This window comes from Manis javanica, chromosome 8 (genome assembly GCF_040802235.1).
Source record: "Manis javanica isolate MJ-LG chromosome 8, MJ_LKY, whole genome shotgun sequence".
Taxonomy (NCBI): domain Eukaryota; kingdom Metazoa; phylum Chordata; class Mammalia; order Pholidota; family Manidae; genus Manis; species Manis javanica.
In genome coordinates this window covers 83797312-83817770 of record NC_133163.1, presented here as the reverse complement: position 1 = coordinate 83817770, position 20459 = coordinate 83797312, and the positions used below count along the sequence as shown (strand labels likewise).

Here is a 20459-nt window from a genome sequence, read left to right as displayed (position 1 = left end):
GATTAGCACACATAATGTAGGGGGAGCACGAGGAAGGCAGTATAGCACAGAGAGAAGACAAGAAGTGACTCTATAGCTTCTTACTATGCTGATTGACAGTGACTGTAATGGGGCATGTGGTGGGGACTTGATAATGGCGGAAATCTAGTAACCACAATGTTGCTCATGTGAGTGTATATCAATGATACCTTAATAAAAAGTGAAAAAAAGTTTAAAAGAAGGCAGGGAACAGAATTACAGGATTGTAAACACTTCCCTGATAAATCATCTTGCCTATCCCTATCCAGCAGGAAGGACTATTGTTGAACCCATTACAGTTAAAAGAGACCAAATCTATATTGAAAGATTCCAATTAAGATGATTCCCCAACTCTCCCTTCAATGCCCAGTTAACATTTCATGTAAAAATGCACACAAATACCTAGTCTAAATCTCCCACATTGCTTTTCTTCCCCGTTGTTCTGAGGGCTCGCAACACATATGACGTAATTACTAAATTCCTTCTCAGACTTCTTTTCCTTAGCATCACAAACTTTTCATAACAAGTCCTCTTTTTTCCTACTCTTAATTATCTTTCAAGTTCCCTGTGTCACCTCTATAGTTGTAGAGATTGAAACAGGTCAACAAATTGTACAAAAGCAGTTAAATAAAAGGGAAAATAAACTAATGATCATTGTGTTTTACATTCTAATTATATATCTATCTATATACACCAGTATAATGCTTGAATATTTTAATGACAGCCCAAGGTTAATTGCCTGATTTCAAATATGAAAACCTGCTCTTCTCCCCATCACACTTACATAGCACATGGTACCCATTAGTTTGCTTTTCATTGCCTATAAAATAACTCTTGACTTTGTATACCATTTTATAATTTTTCAAATAATTCTACATGATTTTCACAACCACCCTGGATCAAAGCAAGGCAGGTATTATTTCTAATTCACAGCTTTAAAAAAAAAAAAAAGGAGGTTCCAAGACTTTCACTCTGTCCAGGGCAAGTCTAGTAAATGATGACCAGAATTGAGACTCAGACATCCATCAATCTCCCTCCATTCTACTACGTAAATCATATACCACACTTCAGTTACAGTTATTGAGTTAGATGACTTTATTATCACAGTATTAAAGTTGCCCTTCTCATAGCCTTTGAATTTGTTTCATACTTTTTATATAAAAAAGGTTCTACAATGAACTTCATTAAAGGTTTTGCCAAAATAACTTATTCTCTTTCTAAAGCAAGTTAAGAGAACTTACCAACTTCTACTTAAATATGATATTTCTTTGCTCTGCTTCCCAAAAACCCCCTTAAAAGGACGGTAATGTTTTAAAGCAAGTGGGAGTCTGTAAGAATAGACATAAAGAAGACAGTAGCAGTTGAAAGGATTATGTTAGATGCTATTAGAATGTAACATGCAGATTTGATGACGCAGCCAGTTAGACATTTACCAACCAGAACAATACCTGGAACACAAGTCAAATCCACAAAGATTCACTGACATGCTCTCATTAAGATATTTCTAATAAGAATAATCTAAATTACCTAATAATCTAAACATTTAGTTCTTAAAATGAAACTTGAGATATTGTGTTCACTGCTAGTGATCCCAGGGCTCACTCAGCTCATGGAACTGGGAGCAGAAAGGCAGCTGAAAATGGTGATTGTGAAGAAATGGCTACTCTAGGACCAAAAAGCTGCCATCGAATCAAGTATTATTTTAGTGACTTTAATTTGCTATGAGACAAAGTTTAAAGGAAAAGATCAAACTGGATGAAAGCTGGGTACCTCTGGAGATAATTAAAAAATTCAACAGGTTGAACTGCCTAATAACCAACTTAAATATAACAGAAGCATTAAGCAAATCAAAGACAAAACTCACGAAGATAAATTGAAATCAAAAGCTCTCCACACAAACCTGTCTCCGATGAGCATACAATGTCTCTCTGATGACTATGAGTATAAAACAGATGTAAAACCAGATCCATTTATATGAAAAGCTTCCCAACTGATGCAACCCTTGGTGACATAAAAGATCAGAAAATAAAGGTCAAACATAAAACATTCAAATGAGAAAACCATTACACAAAGCATCCAGGGGTCAACATTTACAGTGGCTGATAGTACGAATTTGCTAAAAAGTTTATGAAGACACTTGGCCAAAAGCACGAAGACAAGGGCCTGTTAATACTTTCAGGAAGATTACTTTGCAAAAAGAGAATGAAGTGTAGAAAATAAAGTATAAACTAAACTAAGAGTGAAACAAGACCAAGAAGAATAACAGATGTGCTAATTTAGATGCTGAAATCAAACTGGATGTTTGCTGAAATGTCTGGATGACTTAGATGATTGGATCAGTAGAGAAGAACCACATTTCCTTTTCTCAGATTGAGAGGAAATAAAATGGACAGACTTTATGAGAGGAGCAAAAGGAGGTATAATTCTATTTGGAGAAAAAGCTAAAGAAGTACTAGATAAAGCCAAAGAAGCCAGTAACAGTAACATACAATTAGGGAACAAAGAAGAGAGGTGGCAAGCACCATGAGAGGTAGGAAAAACGGCACTTAAAAACCTTGGAGGATCAGCAAGAATCCCTAAATAAATGGAAACCAAAATGTCACAGATTTAAAGGAAAAGGGAAAGGAATTAAAGCTCCTAGGCTGGGGCTCTTAAAGGAGAAGCACACAATCAGGGCAAGAAAATGAAACCATAGTGATGATGAGCATGAAGAAAATGATGTGGCTGGACCGAGAAAAACAGAGAAATAACAGAATAACAGAAAAACATCAAAATAACAGAAAATACAAAATGGTGTTTAAACTACCAGGAGGAGCCTGGTAGTTTAGCAAAAAATGTCTAGGTATTTGGCTACTTTTATCTTTGGAGGTTTGAAAAAAGAAAATCAAATTAAGCCCATTCAATTACAGAAAGAAATAATTTTTGTGTGGTTTAACCTGTCTTCTATGTTTTTGTTATCCAAATGGAGATTTTTTTTTAAATGTACAGTTCTGTTTGTGTTATTTTAAATGTCTCACATATCAAAGGGAAGGCTGTTCCACTAAACTGCCTTTGTAATATAAGAATATATTAGTAAAAGATAATATATACCATACAAAAAGAGAAAAAAATGAACTGAATCAATTAGGTCAAACACGCTGTCCTGATGGAAGTTCAAAGTTGATTAAAAAGTACAGGCTGCCAGAGTGATATGCTTTCTTTTCCCTTTCAGTCTAGTTGCCAACAAAAGGACCCAAAAAGGGGGCGGGGGGAATCAAATATGATTATAATTAAAATCTCCTGCCCCCAAATTAACTTTCCAAATTATACTGAGGAAAATATATACCAGTTTTAAATAAAAATATGCATCAACAAGTACGCTAACACACTGTAGCCTAACCATTTCATTTTTGTTCCACTGAAACTGAGCTTATACACTTACATATAAAAAGTTTTTTTTCACGTTTATCTTCAATATTGTTCCAGTGGGTTCTGCTCACACTGTAAGCATTTTTCTAACTCTAGTTATCTGTAACATCTTGCAAGGAACAGATAAAGCATATGGCAGGAATTGAATTACTCCCTACTTGTCTAAAGAAATGGGGGGGCAGAAAATAGCTTCACGATGTAATGTTTTATGCCTGAATATAAGTGAGGGTATGGTATCATTCTCAAAGCTTGTGAAACATAACTTAGAAATGCAAGAATATTGTTGGAAGATAAGAGATGAAGACATGATTGTTTCAGAAGTTTACAAAAGGAGTCCTAAGAGACATCTGAAGACTTGCAATCCTACCAGAAAAAGTCTGACCAAACAAACCAGCCCTTCCTGCATCCTCACAGGGAAAAAGGAGGCGCCACTGCCCATGGCCGGAAACCACTGAGGCGGGTCGCACCCGCTCAGAAGGCGCGAGCTGAAGGGTGCTGAAAAGGGGCCCCTCCAAAAAACATCCCCCGCCATCCACCATGGCCACTGAGATCTCACTGTCAGAAATCCTTACTTAGACTTTTTTCCTTTGTACTGAGAAATACTTAAAAGAACAGGTAGCACATATACAACCTAAAGAATTATTAAACAAACGTTAAGAAACCGTCACATAGGTCAAGAAACAGAATATCCAACCTCACAGAAGTCCCCCTCCCCAAAGCCTACAATGTGCCCGACCCCTGATTTCTGTGATAAACATTTCTTTCATTTTCATTCTACCACTTAAATATGCATCCCTGAACAACACAGTTTAGCTTTTTCTTGTGTTTGAACTTAATACAAGCAGAGTCACACCAAGATATTTTGTGGGTATGCAGTATTTCATTAACCTCATGGTATTTTTGAGAGATTCATCCATTTTATTTATGTGTTCATTCCACTGTTAACAGACATTTGAATTGCTTCCATTTTTGGCTTTTCTGAACAATATTGTGATGACCATTCATGCACATGTCTCCTGGTGCACACATGCTAAAATTTTCTGGAGTATCTTCTGGGGGCGGAAGAGGGAGTGCCAGATCTTCAATTTTATTGGAAAATGACAAACTCTTCCAGAGTCACTATGCCAGCATATATTCACCAACTGTGTGTGTTATAGAAATTTACTCTTTCAGCTAATTACCAGTCTTCAAAAATTCACTGTTACAATGGAAATCCTTCTACAAGGGTAATGACACATTAAGCTAGATGTACTCTTAACAAAAGGTCTGTCTTCAGAATGGCATATGCAAATTGGACCAAAGCTATATGCATACCACAGCTGACTCTGAAATTTAAAAATCACATATAAAGAACAGTCCAAAGCCTGGAGTCCTTGTCTGAAAACCAGGTGGGTCATCCATTGCGGTGATAACACCAGCCATGCTTCAGGATACATGACAGACACAGAGAGGGGTGAGAAAAACAAATGAACAGCCACAGGTGGGTGAGTGGGAAAAAGAGGAAAAAGTTTCATTTTATGATTTAACCTAAGACCACCAACTTTTAAATGCTCAAAGACTCAGACCCATACCACTGGTTATTTAATAAAGACACTCAAAATCAGTTATATTATACCTAAGAAGAACTTCTAATTTCTCAGAAAAACAAAGATACACAAATTTTGTTGGCAACCATTGCTATTATGTCTAACATTCAAGCAAGAAAAGAGATTAGTCTTTGACTTTACTGAAACAGTTAATTAAGCTTCTATCAACAAAAGATTTCAGATAAATTAAATATTAAATATAGGTGCCATGGTTACATATTAAGCAGACCTGAAATCAGCGGTAATTTTGGGATAAGATGCTGACATCATCAAATCAAGCACTGTTACATCTTGTTTTATTTTATTTACATCTTTTCTATTATTTTATATATTTTACATATAATATTATTCCTACTATTCTTGTATTTCCTACTGAGAGAAATAGTATTGCCTAAGGTTAGACAGAAACATGATAGAATAGGATGCAAACCCAGAGACTTTGAGGTCTGTGCTTCTTATATTAAACCATGATGACAAAGGAAAAACTATCATATAATATAAGCTGAACTTAATGTCCAATATTAAAATATTTGATTAAAAATCAAATTTTCAATGTTGCTAATTTATTTCTAATGTTGGTTAATTTAGTTACCTAATGTAGTAAAGCAATTATATAGTAGAAGAAAATAGAAGATGGAATCAAAAAGGTTATATACTCTTAAGAAGACTGAAATTCAGAATACAGTAATTATTCCACTTTACTCCACTAATCTAAAATGGTTGGAATGTTTTGGTTATATAAGAGAATTAAGTTCTAGAAATCAGCTATTTGGCATAATGCCTACACAGCTAACTATACTGTACTGGATTCTTAAATTTTGCTAAGAAGGTAGATCTTAATTTAAATAGTCTTAATTCCAAAAAAAAGGTAATAATAAAGAGGGTAGAAAATCAAGCTCATAGGTACAGAGAGCAGAACGGGATTTACCAGAGGCACAGAGGAGATGCAGGGTGAGTGAAATGGGTGAAAGGGTGTCAAAAGGCACAAACTGCCAGTTATAAAATAAACAAGTCATTGGGATGTATGTACAGCATTATGACCATAGTTGTTACTACTGCACTGCATTATTTGAAAGTTGCTAAAAGAATAGATCTTAGAAGTTCTCATCACAAGAAAAAAAAATGTGGTTAGTATGCCTGGTCATGGATGTTAACTAGACTTATTTTGTAGATCACCTTGTAATATACACAGATATTAAATCATTATGTTGTATATCCCAAATATAATGATACATGTCAATTATTTCTGAATAAAAATAATAATAGGGAGGAAACGTTAGGACATGATGGATACGTCTACAGCCTTGGGGGTGGCAATGGTATTACAGGTTTATGCAAAAATCAAGTTCAAGTTCTATACATTAAATACATTATTTTTTACATGTCAGTCATACCTCAGTTAAGTGGTTTAAAAAAAATACAGTGGTTGTGAAAGAATGCAGCAACTGATAAAATTTAACAAACTTCAGAAATGAAGGCAAAATTTGAACTTTTGGGAGAAAGTGTAAGAGAATATCTCTGATCTTGCACAAAAAACAGACTTCTCAAACAAGGCATAAAACATCATGAACGGTGAGAGAAAATTGATAAATTCAATTACATTAACATTTAAAGCTCTGCACCAAGATACCATTACAAAAGTAATCTCAGAAGATATTTGCAAAGGTTAGTAAGAAACAAACAAGCCAACGTGAAAGAAGGTGGGCAGGCAGTTCAAGAGAAGCACGCAAGCAAGGCAAATAAAGATGCTTGACCTCAAAAGTTAACTAACAAAATGCAAATTAAAACCTCCAATGACTAGTCTCCACACTAGCTCAGCACCAGTCACTCAGGTTTGCACACCAGAGTACATGGTTACTGTCACCTAAGCCCTCCGCCCTCGCCAAATCACAGGGTCACACATTCTAGTCTACAGCCACCACTTCCTACTTTCCCACTCACACCCCTTCAAGAGGTCAATGATCCGTCCTTCTGCACAGAAGAATCCCGAGTACACTGATCCCACCAGCTCTTCCCTGCTCCTCTCCTCTCACACTTCTCCTTATCCAACTTAAACTGTCATTCTAATCACTGTCTTTTCTCACTTCACTGCATTTTCTTAGCTAAACAGTAATCATGACTAAGTTCTACTCTCCTTCCCTTTACACCGGCAGCTTTCCTAGTTCACTAAGAAAACGGAAGCAATTAGAAGAGAACTTGCTCAAGCCCCCATCACACCTACCCCCCTACCCATCTCTATGCCCATGTCTCACCTTTCCACCGGTTACAGTTGACAACTGTCCAAGCGCATAGCAATGGGCACTGCCTCCACCTGTACAATAGCTTCCTTCCATCACCTGTGTACCAAAGAACATAAATCCAGCAGTTCCCCCTCTCCCCAAAGTATTTTTGCCCTCTTTCCCCAATAAACATATAGTTACTTCTCCCATCTTTAAAAAACACAGCTTGACCCACTTCCCCAACCAGCCCTTTATTCTCCTTCCATTTATAACAGAAATCTTAAAATTAAGAATTGTTTATACTTGCTGTCTCTTATACCTGCTTGCTTCCTCGAAACACTTAAAGATACCAGTTTCCTGGTTCTTCCTTCAGCCATTCATGCTCATTCTTTGCTGTTCTCACCTCATCTCCCTGGCCTCAGTGCAGTGCTCTGTGCTCAGTACTTCCCTAGCCAAGAACTCCATTGGTCATCACGTGCGATCTCAGGCCTTTAAACATCGTCCATAGGCTGGCATCACCCAAGTGTACATCTCCAGGCCAGACCCAGATCCTGAACCCCAGATGCCTTTATCCAACAGCCTGCTGGATAGTTACTGGTGGATGCTGTGCTGGGTCTCTCCCCTTTGCCATGCCAGATGAGCCCCCACACATCGCCCTGGTCTGCCCTATAAGGCTGATCTGTATAGATGACAGCAACAGGCTTCCCTGGCCTCTGGCTTCCAGTCGGTTTAAGATTATGGGAAGCCCTGGCAGGAGAATGCAGAAGAAAAAAATGTAAAGATCAGAGAGTATTTATTCCCCTGTCTGTCTCCCTGTGGAGTCACCTTCCCTAGCTAGATCTGACCAAAGGTGATTCAGCTACTTGAGGTAAACTGCTCTGTATGAACCTCTCCCCAGTAATTAAGGGTGGTAACATCGCTGCTACTACTATCTCTGTGCATTCCCTACATCCTACCCACACCTTTGCAAATGATTCCTGTGTTAACACTTCCTTCTAATTATGTTGGGTGTGCCAGCTATGTCCTACAGGAGCTCTGACTAATACAGTTGTCTAACTGACATCTCAATTTTCACACACAAAACGAAGTACCGCTTATCATTTTACCCACCTCAGTTAATGGCAACTCCTTCTTCCAGCTGTTGAGGCCAAGAACCTGGCATCATCCTTATACATCTTTTTATCTCATAGCCCACATTTGCAAATCTTACATGTTCTTCCCTCAAAATAGATCCAGTACCCAACCATGTCTCAGCACCTCTGCTGATACCACTGCAGCCACAGCCACCAGCGCAGCTCATCCGGATGGCCGCACTAGCCTCCTAGCCACTCTGCCTGCTCCCTCCCGCGCTCATCTTCAGTTCCTTTCAAAGCAGAAGCCACAGGGACCCTGCTAAACATGAGTTAGCTGTATCACTCTTCTCAAAACCCTCTGGCAGCTGGGCACTCCCTTTACAGTGGTCGACACGTCTCTCCATAATCTGGCCACACAGTGCCTCTCTGACCTCATCACCCACTTGCTCACTCTGCTCCAGCCATGCTGCCTCCCAGGCTATTCCCTATCCCCTTGCCTCACAGCCTCTGAAGCTTCTCTTCCCTTTGCCTGGAGGACTCTCCCCCCAGCTATCCACAGTGCTTGCTCCCCACCCGCTAAGTTCTCAAATGTCATCTTCTCAGTTAGCCCTCCTTTGGCTACCCTTTCTAATCAACAGACCCTCCACACTTTGTTTCTATCCTAAGCAATTATCACCACTTAACATCTTATATGTTTCCTTTCCTTTTCTTTATTCTATATCTTCACCCTGTAGAATGTCAACTCCATGAAGCAGATGTCTTTATCTGTTCTCTTCACTGCTGTGCACTCAGCCTCTAAAACAGTACCTGGAAATAGAGGGCACTCAAATATTTGTTGAACAAGCCACACTGGATACCATTCAACTAAGTGGCCACTACTGAAGTCTAACAGCACTATGTATAGGCAAAGACACTAGGGGAACACTAGGAATTCTAGCTCAGCTCCCCTTTGAAGAACACTTCGACAATAACCAGATGTGCACATCTGACAAACCAGTGATATTTTTTCTGGGTTGTGTATTTTCAGTACACTGTCCTTGTCTGTTTAAGTAACCAGAATGATTCCAAGGAGTATGGTCAGCCTATCTAGAGGGCATTCTTAAAGTTTTATGCTCACAGAACTCCATGTCTGAAAAGTAAGCCCATATAGCCATACTCCACCATAAAGGAAGAGGGCACAGCAGCTGCTCCCCAAGGGTAAGTCAGCAGCACAGTGGGAAAGAAACCCAAAGCACACATCAAAAGATGTGAGTTGTGAGCTCTCAAACCAGTCACAGATAAACAAGCCACTTAGGAATAAGTCAGTAAGCTAAAACAGACTACAAGAAAAATACATTTAAGACCAAAACCATGCCAGGTTTTAAGTTATAAATAAAATGCTATAGTAAATAAAAAGAATCATAAGCCAGTGGGTTAGACTAGGATTCTGAATCTCCTTCAAGCATTTATGCACTATCTTTCCCTTGCCAGATACAGTCCTACTAACTGCACAGCTGATTCCATTCACTCCACAAGGAGTTCTCACATTAACTTTATTGCACTACTTCAACTTTTCTCCCTAAATCTTTTAGCAGAACTGGTAAAAACTGAAACGAACTGGCCCCGTTTTTGCTTTTCTCCCACCTTAAGAAAAGTGCTTATAAACCTATAATTGGCCAAAATGCAGGTAACAGAAAGAAATACTTAACTTACTGGCAAAGAGAGTCTCCAGTCCGTGAACAATCAGTGAGCTGGGCCATCAGCAAACCTGTTCCTACGGAGGTTACCGTATGTGCAGCACAGAACATGCTGACAGAAGACCGACCCTGCTCCCCCTACTCACGTTCAAATACTCTCTCTACTCACCTCTTTCCTATGCAAAGGATTCATTCTAACAAGTTGTTAGAGAATTCATCAGCTCAGGATTCTCAGTCTGGTATATACATTCAAAAATTCAGCCAGATAAGAAAAAGGCAGAATTCAACAGCAACAAAAAAGTTGAAGGGAAGAGGAAATTCAAAACAAATTGTCTGAGAATATTTCTCTGCTTCCCAAATCTTCATCCTTTAAATTGTTTTTAACTGGGCAGTTTTTTTTTTTTGAGGTAATTGGAAATTCACATACAGTTTTAAGAAATAATATAGAGAGGTCTCCTATACACTTAGCCCGGTTTCCCCCAATGAAAACATTTTATAAAGCTAGAGCATAATACCACCACCAGGATATTGACACACTGATATTGATACAATTCACTAATCTTATTCAGATTTTCCCGGTTTAATTTGTACTCATGTGTGTGTTTGGTCCTACACAATTTTATCACTTGAGTAGGTCTGTGTATCCATCACAATCAAGACATCAGCAACAGCATCACAAGGATGCTTCATGTTGCCCTTTTATAACCACATCTACCTCCAACTTCCTTTCCTAACTGGGAAAACCACTAACCTAGTCTCCATTCAGCCTTTAAATTCTAATGCCACACCCCATTAGGCAGTAGCTATCTATACAACAAGTCTGCTCTATTATTTGCTGTAACTGTTCTACGGCTTCACACTGCTGCCCATTACTCAAAGTGGAGACAATCTTAAAAAACAGCTGGTTATAGAAGGAATAAGTTTTTCACCTTATTGATAGAGAAGACAGTGCAAAATTAAAAAGGAAAAGTTTTATGTTCAGGTATACGTGTCTCTAATATGTGCATATCCATTAATATGCATATGCCTGGCTACAAAAGAAAAGGGGATAAAAAGAACATATATTCTAGAAACTTGTAAGGGTTTGTATAAGTATCAATTCATCTGAAATCAAAGAAAACACCTCTGTTTTCAGACTACCCAATTTAAAGAAACATTGTTTAACCTTTTTCATTTCTGTAAAGCATTTTTTCCATTTCAACCAGAACTTAAGTCTTTCTACATCAGTACCTGGAAATTCTGACTTCCACTTAAAAGAATTAACATTTTTTCCTCGCAAACCATTAGAAACATTCTCTTTTATTTGGATTTAAAAATCCAAAGAACACAGGCTGAATTGATAGTTATTAAAATGCAATTTAAAAAGGAACAAAATATCTATGCTTTCATAGCACTAAGCAATAGTACGTGCAACTGGAACTCATACCTGCAGAGCTGAGGAGAACACTGAAATCTGTTCCCCTCTGTGACTCTCCACTTTCATTGTTAACCTCTTTTTCCATATCTTGATATCGATCCCAGTTAGAGATGATCTTTCTTTTAGAGTAATTTCCCTGTTCATCATTCTCTTCTCCGCAGGTCTCTGCATCACTGCCATCTTCAACCTGCCATCATTAGAATAAGCAGGCAGTGTAAATGTTGATCTGGGTAGCCTCAGCAGTAAAATAAAACAAACAAGAAAAACAGTACATAGGTACCACGATAAAGAACCCAGGTATAGGCCAGCCTCTCTAAGGATAGTAAATAATATTTCAAGAGAACCCCATTATACCAGAGTGCAGTTTCAGTGCAGACTTTTCATTTAGATTTGAAAAGGAAATCCGACAAGTTCTTGCCTAAAAATTTATATAACTGGTTTCTCTAATGTCTACCCCAGTGTATCCTTTTTCAATGGTTGTTTCATCTTAATGAAATCATTAAAGCTATAAGAGTCTTAAACACAAAAGACTAGGATGAAAATCAAGTCTTTTTTCAATTTACAGATTTTACTAACACACTCCATAAATAAATGTGTTCTATGAGCTATAAATAGAAACACTCTCAGAGTCATTCAAGTTTCCAGTCTTGGCACTAAAAGGCTAAGAGAACATGCAAAAAAATGCAGAATGTGAGAAGCTATAAAAAATAACAAGTCCTATTTCTCCAATAAATAAATTATAAGAGAAAAAAATAGTGGGAGAGGAAGGAGAAACCTATAGATTAAAATAATTTAATGGACACAATCATTTGTAATGTCAGGAACTTACTTGTACTCTGATTTGAACACTGTAAGAGAAAGTCACTTAGGAAACAAATGAACTGTGAACAATAACTGGATATTTGATTATATTAAGGAAATACTATTTACTTATTGTTTGGTGTCATACCAGTATTGTGATTATTTTTAAATGTTCTTACCTTTTAGAAATAAATATTGAACTATTTACAGAAGAAAAGATATGATATGTGGGATTTGCTTCAAAGTAATGGGTGGAGAGGAATGGTGGGTAGAGATGAAATTAACTGGGCATAATTGATCATTGCTGAAGCTAGATGATGGGTACATGGAAATTCACTATTGAAATTTTCCATAATAATAAATTAAATTTAAAAAAATATGTAGGATCTAAACACACAGTTTAAACAAGTAACCCAAAGATTACAAGACCCTTATCAGGAAAAAAAATTGTGAAATATATTAAAACAACCCATCTGTACAAGATAGATTAGTAGACATTCCTAAGTTTTTATTAACACAGAAATAGGACATGCGTACTACAGAAAATTAGGAAGGAGAGACAAAAAAAAACCCACAAACTCTAAATGCCCAATGGAGTCAAGTTAAATATTTTTTGGCTGAAATACATCAGATTTGGTGTATTTGAACCTTATGTTAGTTACATCAAATGACAGATGATAAATGACAAGCCGACATAAGTAATGCTAAGGTTAACTAATGAGTTTGAGTGATGAAGTCTGATGCACCAAATACAGAAATATGTTTTCCCCCTTGTATTTAGGGATTTGTCTATGTGGTGTCATTTTGGCCCACTACAAATTTCTAGTTCCCCATCAACCATTCACCTAGAAGATTTAACATTAGTCAATAATCCTCACCTGAATCAAATTTCATTACGTTTTCATGAAACAATGGAATAATTGACCTCTCAAGATCACTATAGCCCTCATCGTCATCATAAGCCTCCTTGACAACACAAAAAGATGGCAATCTACATTATAATCTAGGGATTGCAAAGACTGCCTGAAACCTAGAGGTGTCCTGACATTTCTGAAACTTTCTCCAAATGAAAAGATACTGGCAGATTAAAAGTATGTGGATGAATGAGATCTGACCAAAATAACAAATAGCAGGAACATTCTAAAGAAAATAGTTTTGTGACTGATGAGAATTTGGGGGCTAGGACTACAGCTGATAATACTAGCAAGGTTTAAACTGGGAAAAATCCACTATTCTTTTGTTGGCCCATTGGGTAAACAGAGTTCAGAGAGACTTCTCTAGTTAGTACAAAACGTCTGAACATAGCTATAACACATGGCAAAAACATAAGCCTGGGAAAAGTAATTAGCTTGATGTGAAAGGATATTATGATTGAAATACCTGAGGAACTATTTTAACAGTGAAGCAAGCACTGAAATGGGAGACAGGAGACATAGATAAAATTAATGGCCCTGACCATCACCATCATTTAATATTTACAAAGTGTTTATAACACAGCTAAATGACTCATGAATCCCCAGCTTAGAAGAATCACTGAATAAGGACCTCATCACCGCCACCCAACTGCAGAGTTGTCATTAGCCTCCATCACAAGAGAGTAGTAAGAAGCAATAAAGTTTAGAAGGCATTTGATATAAATTACAGGAAGGTATACCTTAACAATTCCTAGAGAGTTTGTTTGATTTATTTTACAAAGATCTGGAACATGATAAAATTTACTAAGTCCCAAGATGAAGAAAAAGAACAGAACATAAGAAAATACTGATAAAAGCAATGTAAAAACTGTAAATATAAAGGCATCATTACTGTGTTAACACCACCATTACAAAATTAGTCTGGTGTACACTGAAACCTATACGACATTTTGAAAAAAATTGAAGACACAAATGGAAAGATATTCTGTGTTCATGGATTGGAAGAATTGTTAAAATGTCCATACTACCCAAAGGAATCTATAGATTCAATGGAATACCTATGAAAATTCCAGTGGCATTTTTCACAGAAAAATGAAAATCTAAAAATTTGTACGGAACCACAAAAGACCCCAAATAGCCAAAGCAATCTTGAGAAAGAACAAAGCTGAAGATATCAAGGGTCCTGATATCAAACTATATCACAAAGCTATAGTAATCAAAACATTATGGTAATAGCATGAAAAAAGACCAAAAATAGATCAATGAAACAGAACAGCGAGCAGAAATAAACCCATACATATACAACCAATTAATTTATGACAAGGGAGCCAAGAAGATACCATGGGGAAAGGACAATCTTTTCAACAAATGGTGCTGGGAAACCTGGACAGCCACATGCAAAAGCATGAAACTGGACTTCCATCTTATACCATACACACAATCAACTCAAAATGGATTAAAGACTTGAACATAAGACCTGAAACTATACAACTCCTAGAAGAAAACGTCAGTAGTAAGCATCTTGACATCAGTCTTGACAATGATTTTTTGGATTTCACACTAAAAGCAAAGGCAACACAAAAACACATAAGTGAGAATACATCAAATTAAAAAGCTTCTGCACAGCAAAAGAAGCTATCAACAAAATAAAAGTGAAACCTACAGAATAAGACAAAATGGTTGCAAATCACAAATCTGACATAGTCTCTCCCCCTATAACTGATTTTAAAAGCAATTGTATAAATCAATATGTACATACTGCTAATATGCTATAGGCAAACAATACATTTGCCAATAACAGCACAAAGAGGGTGGATAGAAGCAAAACTGTACTGGACTAAGGAAATGACTCCATATGAGAACTTAAGTACACAGAAACAAATTAACATAACTAGAAATAGGAAATAAGACTTATACAACAAAAGTTATAAATATATGCTTACTTCTCATGTATTCTTTGAAAGATATAAAATTACATAAGGTAATAATTATAAAAATGTATTATTGGTTTTATAACATACAGACATAATATATAAAACAATACTGCAAAACAGAGGGAAGGGGAATAGAGCTATATAAGAGGAATGTTTCTATGTCTCATTGGAACTGGTATAAATATGAAACAGATTCTATGTGTTAAAATGTATATAGTAAGCCCTAAATAAACTAAGGAAATGCCCCCAAAAAAAGAAATCATTAAAGAAATTAAAATGTTATATTAAAAATATTCACTTTGTGCAAAAGAAGGCAGTAAAGGAGAAATAGGGGAACAAAATATATGAGACATAGAAAAGAAAAAGTAAAATGGCAGACATAAATATTCAACTGTCAATAATAACATTAAATTTGAATAGATTAAACAGTTTAATCAAAAGTCTGGCAGAATCGATTTTTTAAATCTAACTATATGCTGTTTATAGGAGACATTAGATTAAAAGACAAAAAATATTATAAGTGATAAAAAGATATTCTATGCAAACAATATGCAAAATAGCTGGAGTGGCTATAAAAATATCGTGAAATAGACACTTCGGCAAAAATTGTTAGAAGAGACAAAGAAGGATGTTTTATGATAAAAGGGTTAATCTATCAGAAAGATGTAACAACTATAAACATACAAGTATATGACCCTAACAACAGAGCCCCACATTATATGAAGCAGAAACTGACAGTATTGAAGGGAAAATAGTTCAAAAAGAATAGTTGGAGACTTCAGCAATGACAGGTAGAATTAAACAAAAGGCACCATATGCCCAACAGAACCAAAAAAAAGACACTGAAGCTGTGGTCCTATTTAACTTATAACAATAATTTACATTAACTTACAAGCTACTAAAATTTAACTGGCCAGCCTATAAACAATATGTTTGGGAAACATTTTTTAAATATCCTCTTTTCTTTCAAAAAAGAAACAGTCAGCCAAGAGGATATTTAAAGATTATCTTTTTGATGAAGAGCTCTAAGATGAGCCAGTAAAATCTGGGAAGTTACTAGTAATATACAACAACTAGACAAGAAATCCAATGTAGAGCCTTTATTCTCAGAAACCTAGCTTTTGCAGGTCCCTGTTCTACTTTCTTCTGGAGTAAAGGGGTGTAGAAAAGGCTTTCCCTCTGAACCTAATAAGAAGGTTCAAAACACTCAATTACACATTCTTTTCTTTTTTAAGGGGGAGCGGGGTAAGATATTTTTATTGTAGTTGACGTATATTATAATGGTTTCAGGCATATAACAATGATTCAACAATTAGATACACTATGAAATGCTCACAATGACAAGTGTAGTCACCAGCTGTCACCAAAGGTATTATAATATTGACATATATTCCCTATGTTGTGCTTCTCATCCCCATAACTTATTTTATAACTGGAAGTGTCCCTCTTTATCTCCTTCACCTATTTCACCCATCCCCCATACCCTTCCCTATGGCAACCATCACTTCTCTGTTTTTATGAGTCTTTTTACTTTGTTCATTTTTTAGATTCTACATATAAGTAATATCATATGGTATTTATCTTTGTCTCACTTATTTCACTTAGCATAATACCCTCTAGATCCATCCACATTGTTGAAAATGCCAAAATGTCATTCTTTTTTATAGCTAATATTCCATTGTATACATGTATCACATCTTCTTTATCCTTTTATCTATCAAAAAATATTTAAGTTGCCTCCATATTTTGGCTCCTATAAATAATGCAGCAATAAACACAGGGGTGAATATATCTTTTCAAATTAGTGGTATTTCCTTGGGTAAATTCCAAGAAGTGGAATCACTAGGTCATATGGCATTTTTATTTTTAATTTTTTGAGGAAACTCCATACTACTTTCCATAGTGGCTGCACCAGTTTACATTCCCACCAACAGTTCATAAGCATTCTTTTTTTTCCACATCCTTGTCTACACTTGTTGCTTCTTGTCTTTTGGATGGTAGCCACTCTGACTGGTTTGAGGTGACCACTCTCACTGTGGTTTTGATTTGCATTTCCCTGATGATTTCTCATGTGTCTGTTGGCCATCTGTATGTCTTCTTGGGAAAAACATCTATTCAGGTCCTCTGCCTGTATTTTAATTGGATTATTTGTAGTTTTCTTGGTGTTAAGTTGTAGTTCTTCACACTTTGCATATTAACCCCTTGTTGGATATATCATTTAAAAATATATTTCCCAGTCAGTAGGTTGCCTTTTGTTTTTGGTGACTTTCTTTGCTGCACAGATTTTTAGTTTGAAAGAGTCTCACTTGTTTCCCTTGCCTAGGGAGACATATCCAGAAAAAAATTACTAACACTGATGTTTGAGAGCTTACTACCTATGTTGTTGTTTTTTTTTTTTTAGGAGTTTTCTGATTTCAAGTCTTCTTTTTAGGTCTTTAATCCATTTTGGGTTTATTTTTGTGTATGGTGTAAGACAGTGGTCCAGTTTCATCCTCGTGCCTATGTAGCTATCCAATTTTCCCAGCACCATTTAGTGAAAGCAGTCTCCTCCCCATTGTGTATTCATGCCTTTGTCATATATTAATCGACCATATAGGTGTGGGTTTATTTCTGAACTCACAATTCTGTTCCATTGATCTATGTATCTATTTTTGTGCCAACACCATACTGTTTTGACTACTGTAGCTTTGTAATATAATTTGAAATCAAGAATCACACATTTTTAACAATCTACTAGGTCCTTCACAAAATGTAATGATACCATAGAAGGGACAGGTGAGATAAAAGATAAGCAAAAGAATTCATTTAAGTAAACGCTCCAACAGAAAGTCTCTGGAAACTAATTTCAGTAATTAAATAATTATGTCAAATGTATCTAGCCAAAAATGTTATAATGTGTGTAATTGGGAAGTTATATTAATTCTACCCACTTTAAAATTTTACATTATCAAGCTTTAAAATTTACAGTTAAGTAATAGTCTAATTGCCAACTTTTATATTTGTAAACCCATTAAAGTCATTTTTAGCTTACATAATCCTTTGAACCATAAGCAGCAACTGATGCTTCACTATTTTAAAAAACTATTTAATAGAAAAATTTGTAAACCCCCACGAACAATAGAAAAACTCATAAGCAAGAAATTCAATGACAGCTTTTGGTACTAGAAAATGAGTGCTAACAAAAATATATTATTTCAAGAAGGTAAATAAAGTTCAGTGAAATACTGAATAAAAAATGTACTATCTACCCAGTATACAGATACTTAGAAGGACTTTTCCATTCATCATTGCATATTAACAAATTACATGTTAGAGTATGATCATACTTGAAAAAAATAGTAAATGCAATATATGGCATATATCTAAATTATCTATTGAGCCCAGAACAATGTACATAGTATTTGAACTCCAAAATACTGTGGCCATTAAGAATGAGGAAAAAAGTGATCCAAATTACATTCAAACTCCATTGTTTCTCCAGCAAGAGAATTATGTACAGCTTTTTTTCTTGTCCTTCCTTGCGATCATTATATGGCAAAGAAGAGGAAGTAGAAGAACAGAGAAAATGGCAACCCAATCCTCAAAGCAGCTGTTCTAGACACCTCTCCCAGGCCTCTTCACTCTCCCCAGTCCTTACTGATTTCTTCTTCAAGTCCTTATAACTTTCTCACATGTGTTACTTTGTTTCTAAAAGCTGGCTAAAAATAGAAGGCACAGAAAGGTAATTACTGTTTGCTGGCAGTCCACACAGGGCAACACTATGGGATATCTTATAAAGATCTTGAAAGCTTTATGCTGCCATGATTTAAGGGTAGTCTGGGAAATTAAACCACAGCAACTTTCAATAGACTACTTGGTGGTTTGAAACCATACCTGGGGGAGATCCTTTTAGGGAATTCCTGTGGAAAGGAGGGGAAGAGTAGCAATATCAGTTTCATGTTATCTGCTCCACAACTTGAGATTCATGTAAGAATTCAGGCTAAAAAAGGTTTAAAACTACCAAAGTAATCAACTTGCAAGTCCTAATTCCCATGTAAAATTCCTTGAGCTAGATTAATGGCAACTTTTCTAGCAAAGAAGTCACTTAACAGAACAGTAAGGAAGACCCTGTTTTTTATACACTCAAAAATATCAACCTTTATATAAACGCGGCATGCACACTGTGAGCATTCCTGGGTGAGCTTAGTTTGCAAAACGTACTCACCTGGGCCAAAGCCACAGAGAGTTACTCTTTTTCCTAAGGCGCCAAGTGCTACTTCAGGTACATCTGCCTCCCTTCCATCTTCCCTGTGATTTCACTGCCTGGGCTTAAAGTTGGAAGTGGCCACATTTTCTTTTAACTGTTTCAGGTAAATTTTCACCTCTTTTATCCACCAGCACAGGATCGATTTCCTTGGTTACTGATGTTTGAACGTCATCACCCTTCACTTTCCAGAAAAATTACAGATCAATAAATAGCTGTGGCCAACTTTAAGACACTCCCCAGCTGTCAAGTCACCAGGAGAGAACTTAATTAACAAGCAAAAAATTACTGAACCAGAGGGAACCTGGATAGCCCTGGTCTACCTTTTGCCCTCAAGCAAGATTGTGGAGAAATCACACTGGACCAGCCAACCCCATGCCTGAGTCTCTGTGTTCTCCACCCAAACTGTATTGCTTCCTTCAGTAGCACTAACTTCCAATTCTTTAATTATCACCGTTTGCTATTTCTTAAATTCGCTACATCAAAATGGATTTGGTAGATGCAAATTGGCCAATGACATCTCTTCTCCACTACAAATTTTGAAAATAAAAGTTTTAGAGTCATCTTTATTCTCAGGATACATTTCTTTCTTTAAATATAACTCTTGCCCTTATCTTTCACCTGTCTATCCTACAATATACCCTAAGAGGTGTGCTTCATTTCTTGCCAACATTCCTTCAACAAATCTTTCCCGAGTAGTTCCTGAGAGTCAGGCACCAGCTTGGGCCCTGGGGAGACAAGAACAAGTATGACAAGGTCCCCAGGCTTAAGAACCCAGAGTCCTGTGGGGAAATCAGAGAAGTAAACACACTCAGTATAATGTGACATGTGCACTCATCAGCTGGCATGCGGGCACAGAGAGAGCACCAGCGATTGGAGGGAGAGGGATGCAGGACGTCTTCAGGACCAGTCTTGTGAGCCAGGAGGAGGAAGGCACTTTGGGTGGACACGCAGCCTGCGATAGTCTGGTGAAAGAACAGTCACTATATCCTGCTGGAAGGCCGAGCCCAGGCCCAAAGAGAACCAGCAAAGAACATGTGTCCAACCAAGGGATGACAGCTATTTGAAACAAAGCCCAGGGTGGTCATCAATGGGGAAGTCTGAAAGAAGAAAAAAATGTTTGAGGATTCTGGGAAGATGGCAGCTGCAGTGGCATGGTTTTTAGTTTCC

The 20459-nt window shown here is 36.7% G+C and overlaps 2 protein-coding genes and 1 pseudogene across 7 annotated transcripts in view; 2 read left to right on the top strand and 1 right to left on the bottom strand.

The window, feature by feature from the left end:
- LOC140843219 (lupus La protein homolog pseudogene) overlaps positions 1 to 7221 on the top strand; it is a 123576-nt pseudogene extending 116355 nt beyond the window's left edge.
- The window catches only part of CHRM5 (cholinergic receptor muscarinic 5), an 86518-nt gene that overhangs the window by 26393 nt on the left and 39666 nt on the right, over positions 1 to 20459 (top strand). The gene's annotated exons all lie outside the window — the stretch shown is intronic.
- Positions 1 to 20459, bottom strand: part of AVEN (apoptosis and caspase activation inhibitor) — a 303004-nt gene that overhangs the window by 259252 nt on the left and 23293 nt on the right. The window contains exons 2-3 of one of the 6 annotated variants that reach the window (XM_073211576.1): positions 11407 to 11584; positions 7265 to 7348 (exon numbers count right to left, since the gene is read on the bottom strand). The exons of 4 other annotated variants lie outside the window; for them this stretch is intronic. In XM_073211576.1, coding sequence (XP_073067677.1) covers positions 7265 to 7348; positions 11407 to 11584 — 262 coding nt within the window. The remainder of the gene's footprint in view (positions 1 to 7264; positions 7349 to 11406; positions 11585 to 20459) is intronic. One more of the 6 variants, XM_073211577.1, reaches the window with a different exon arrangement.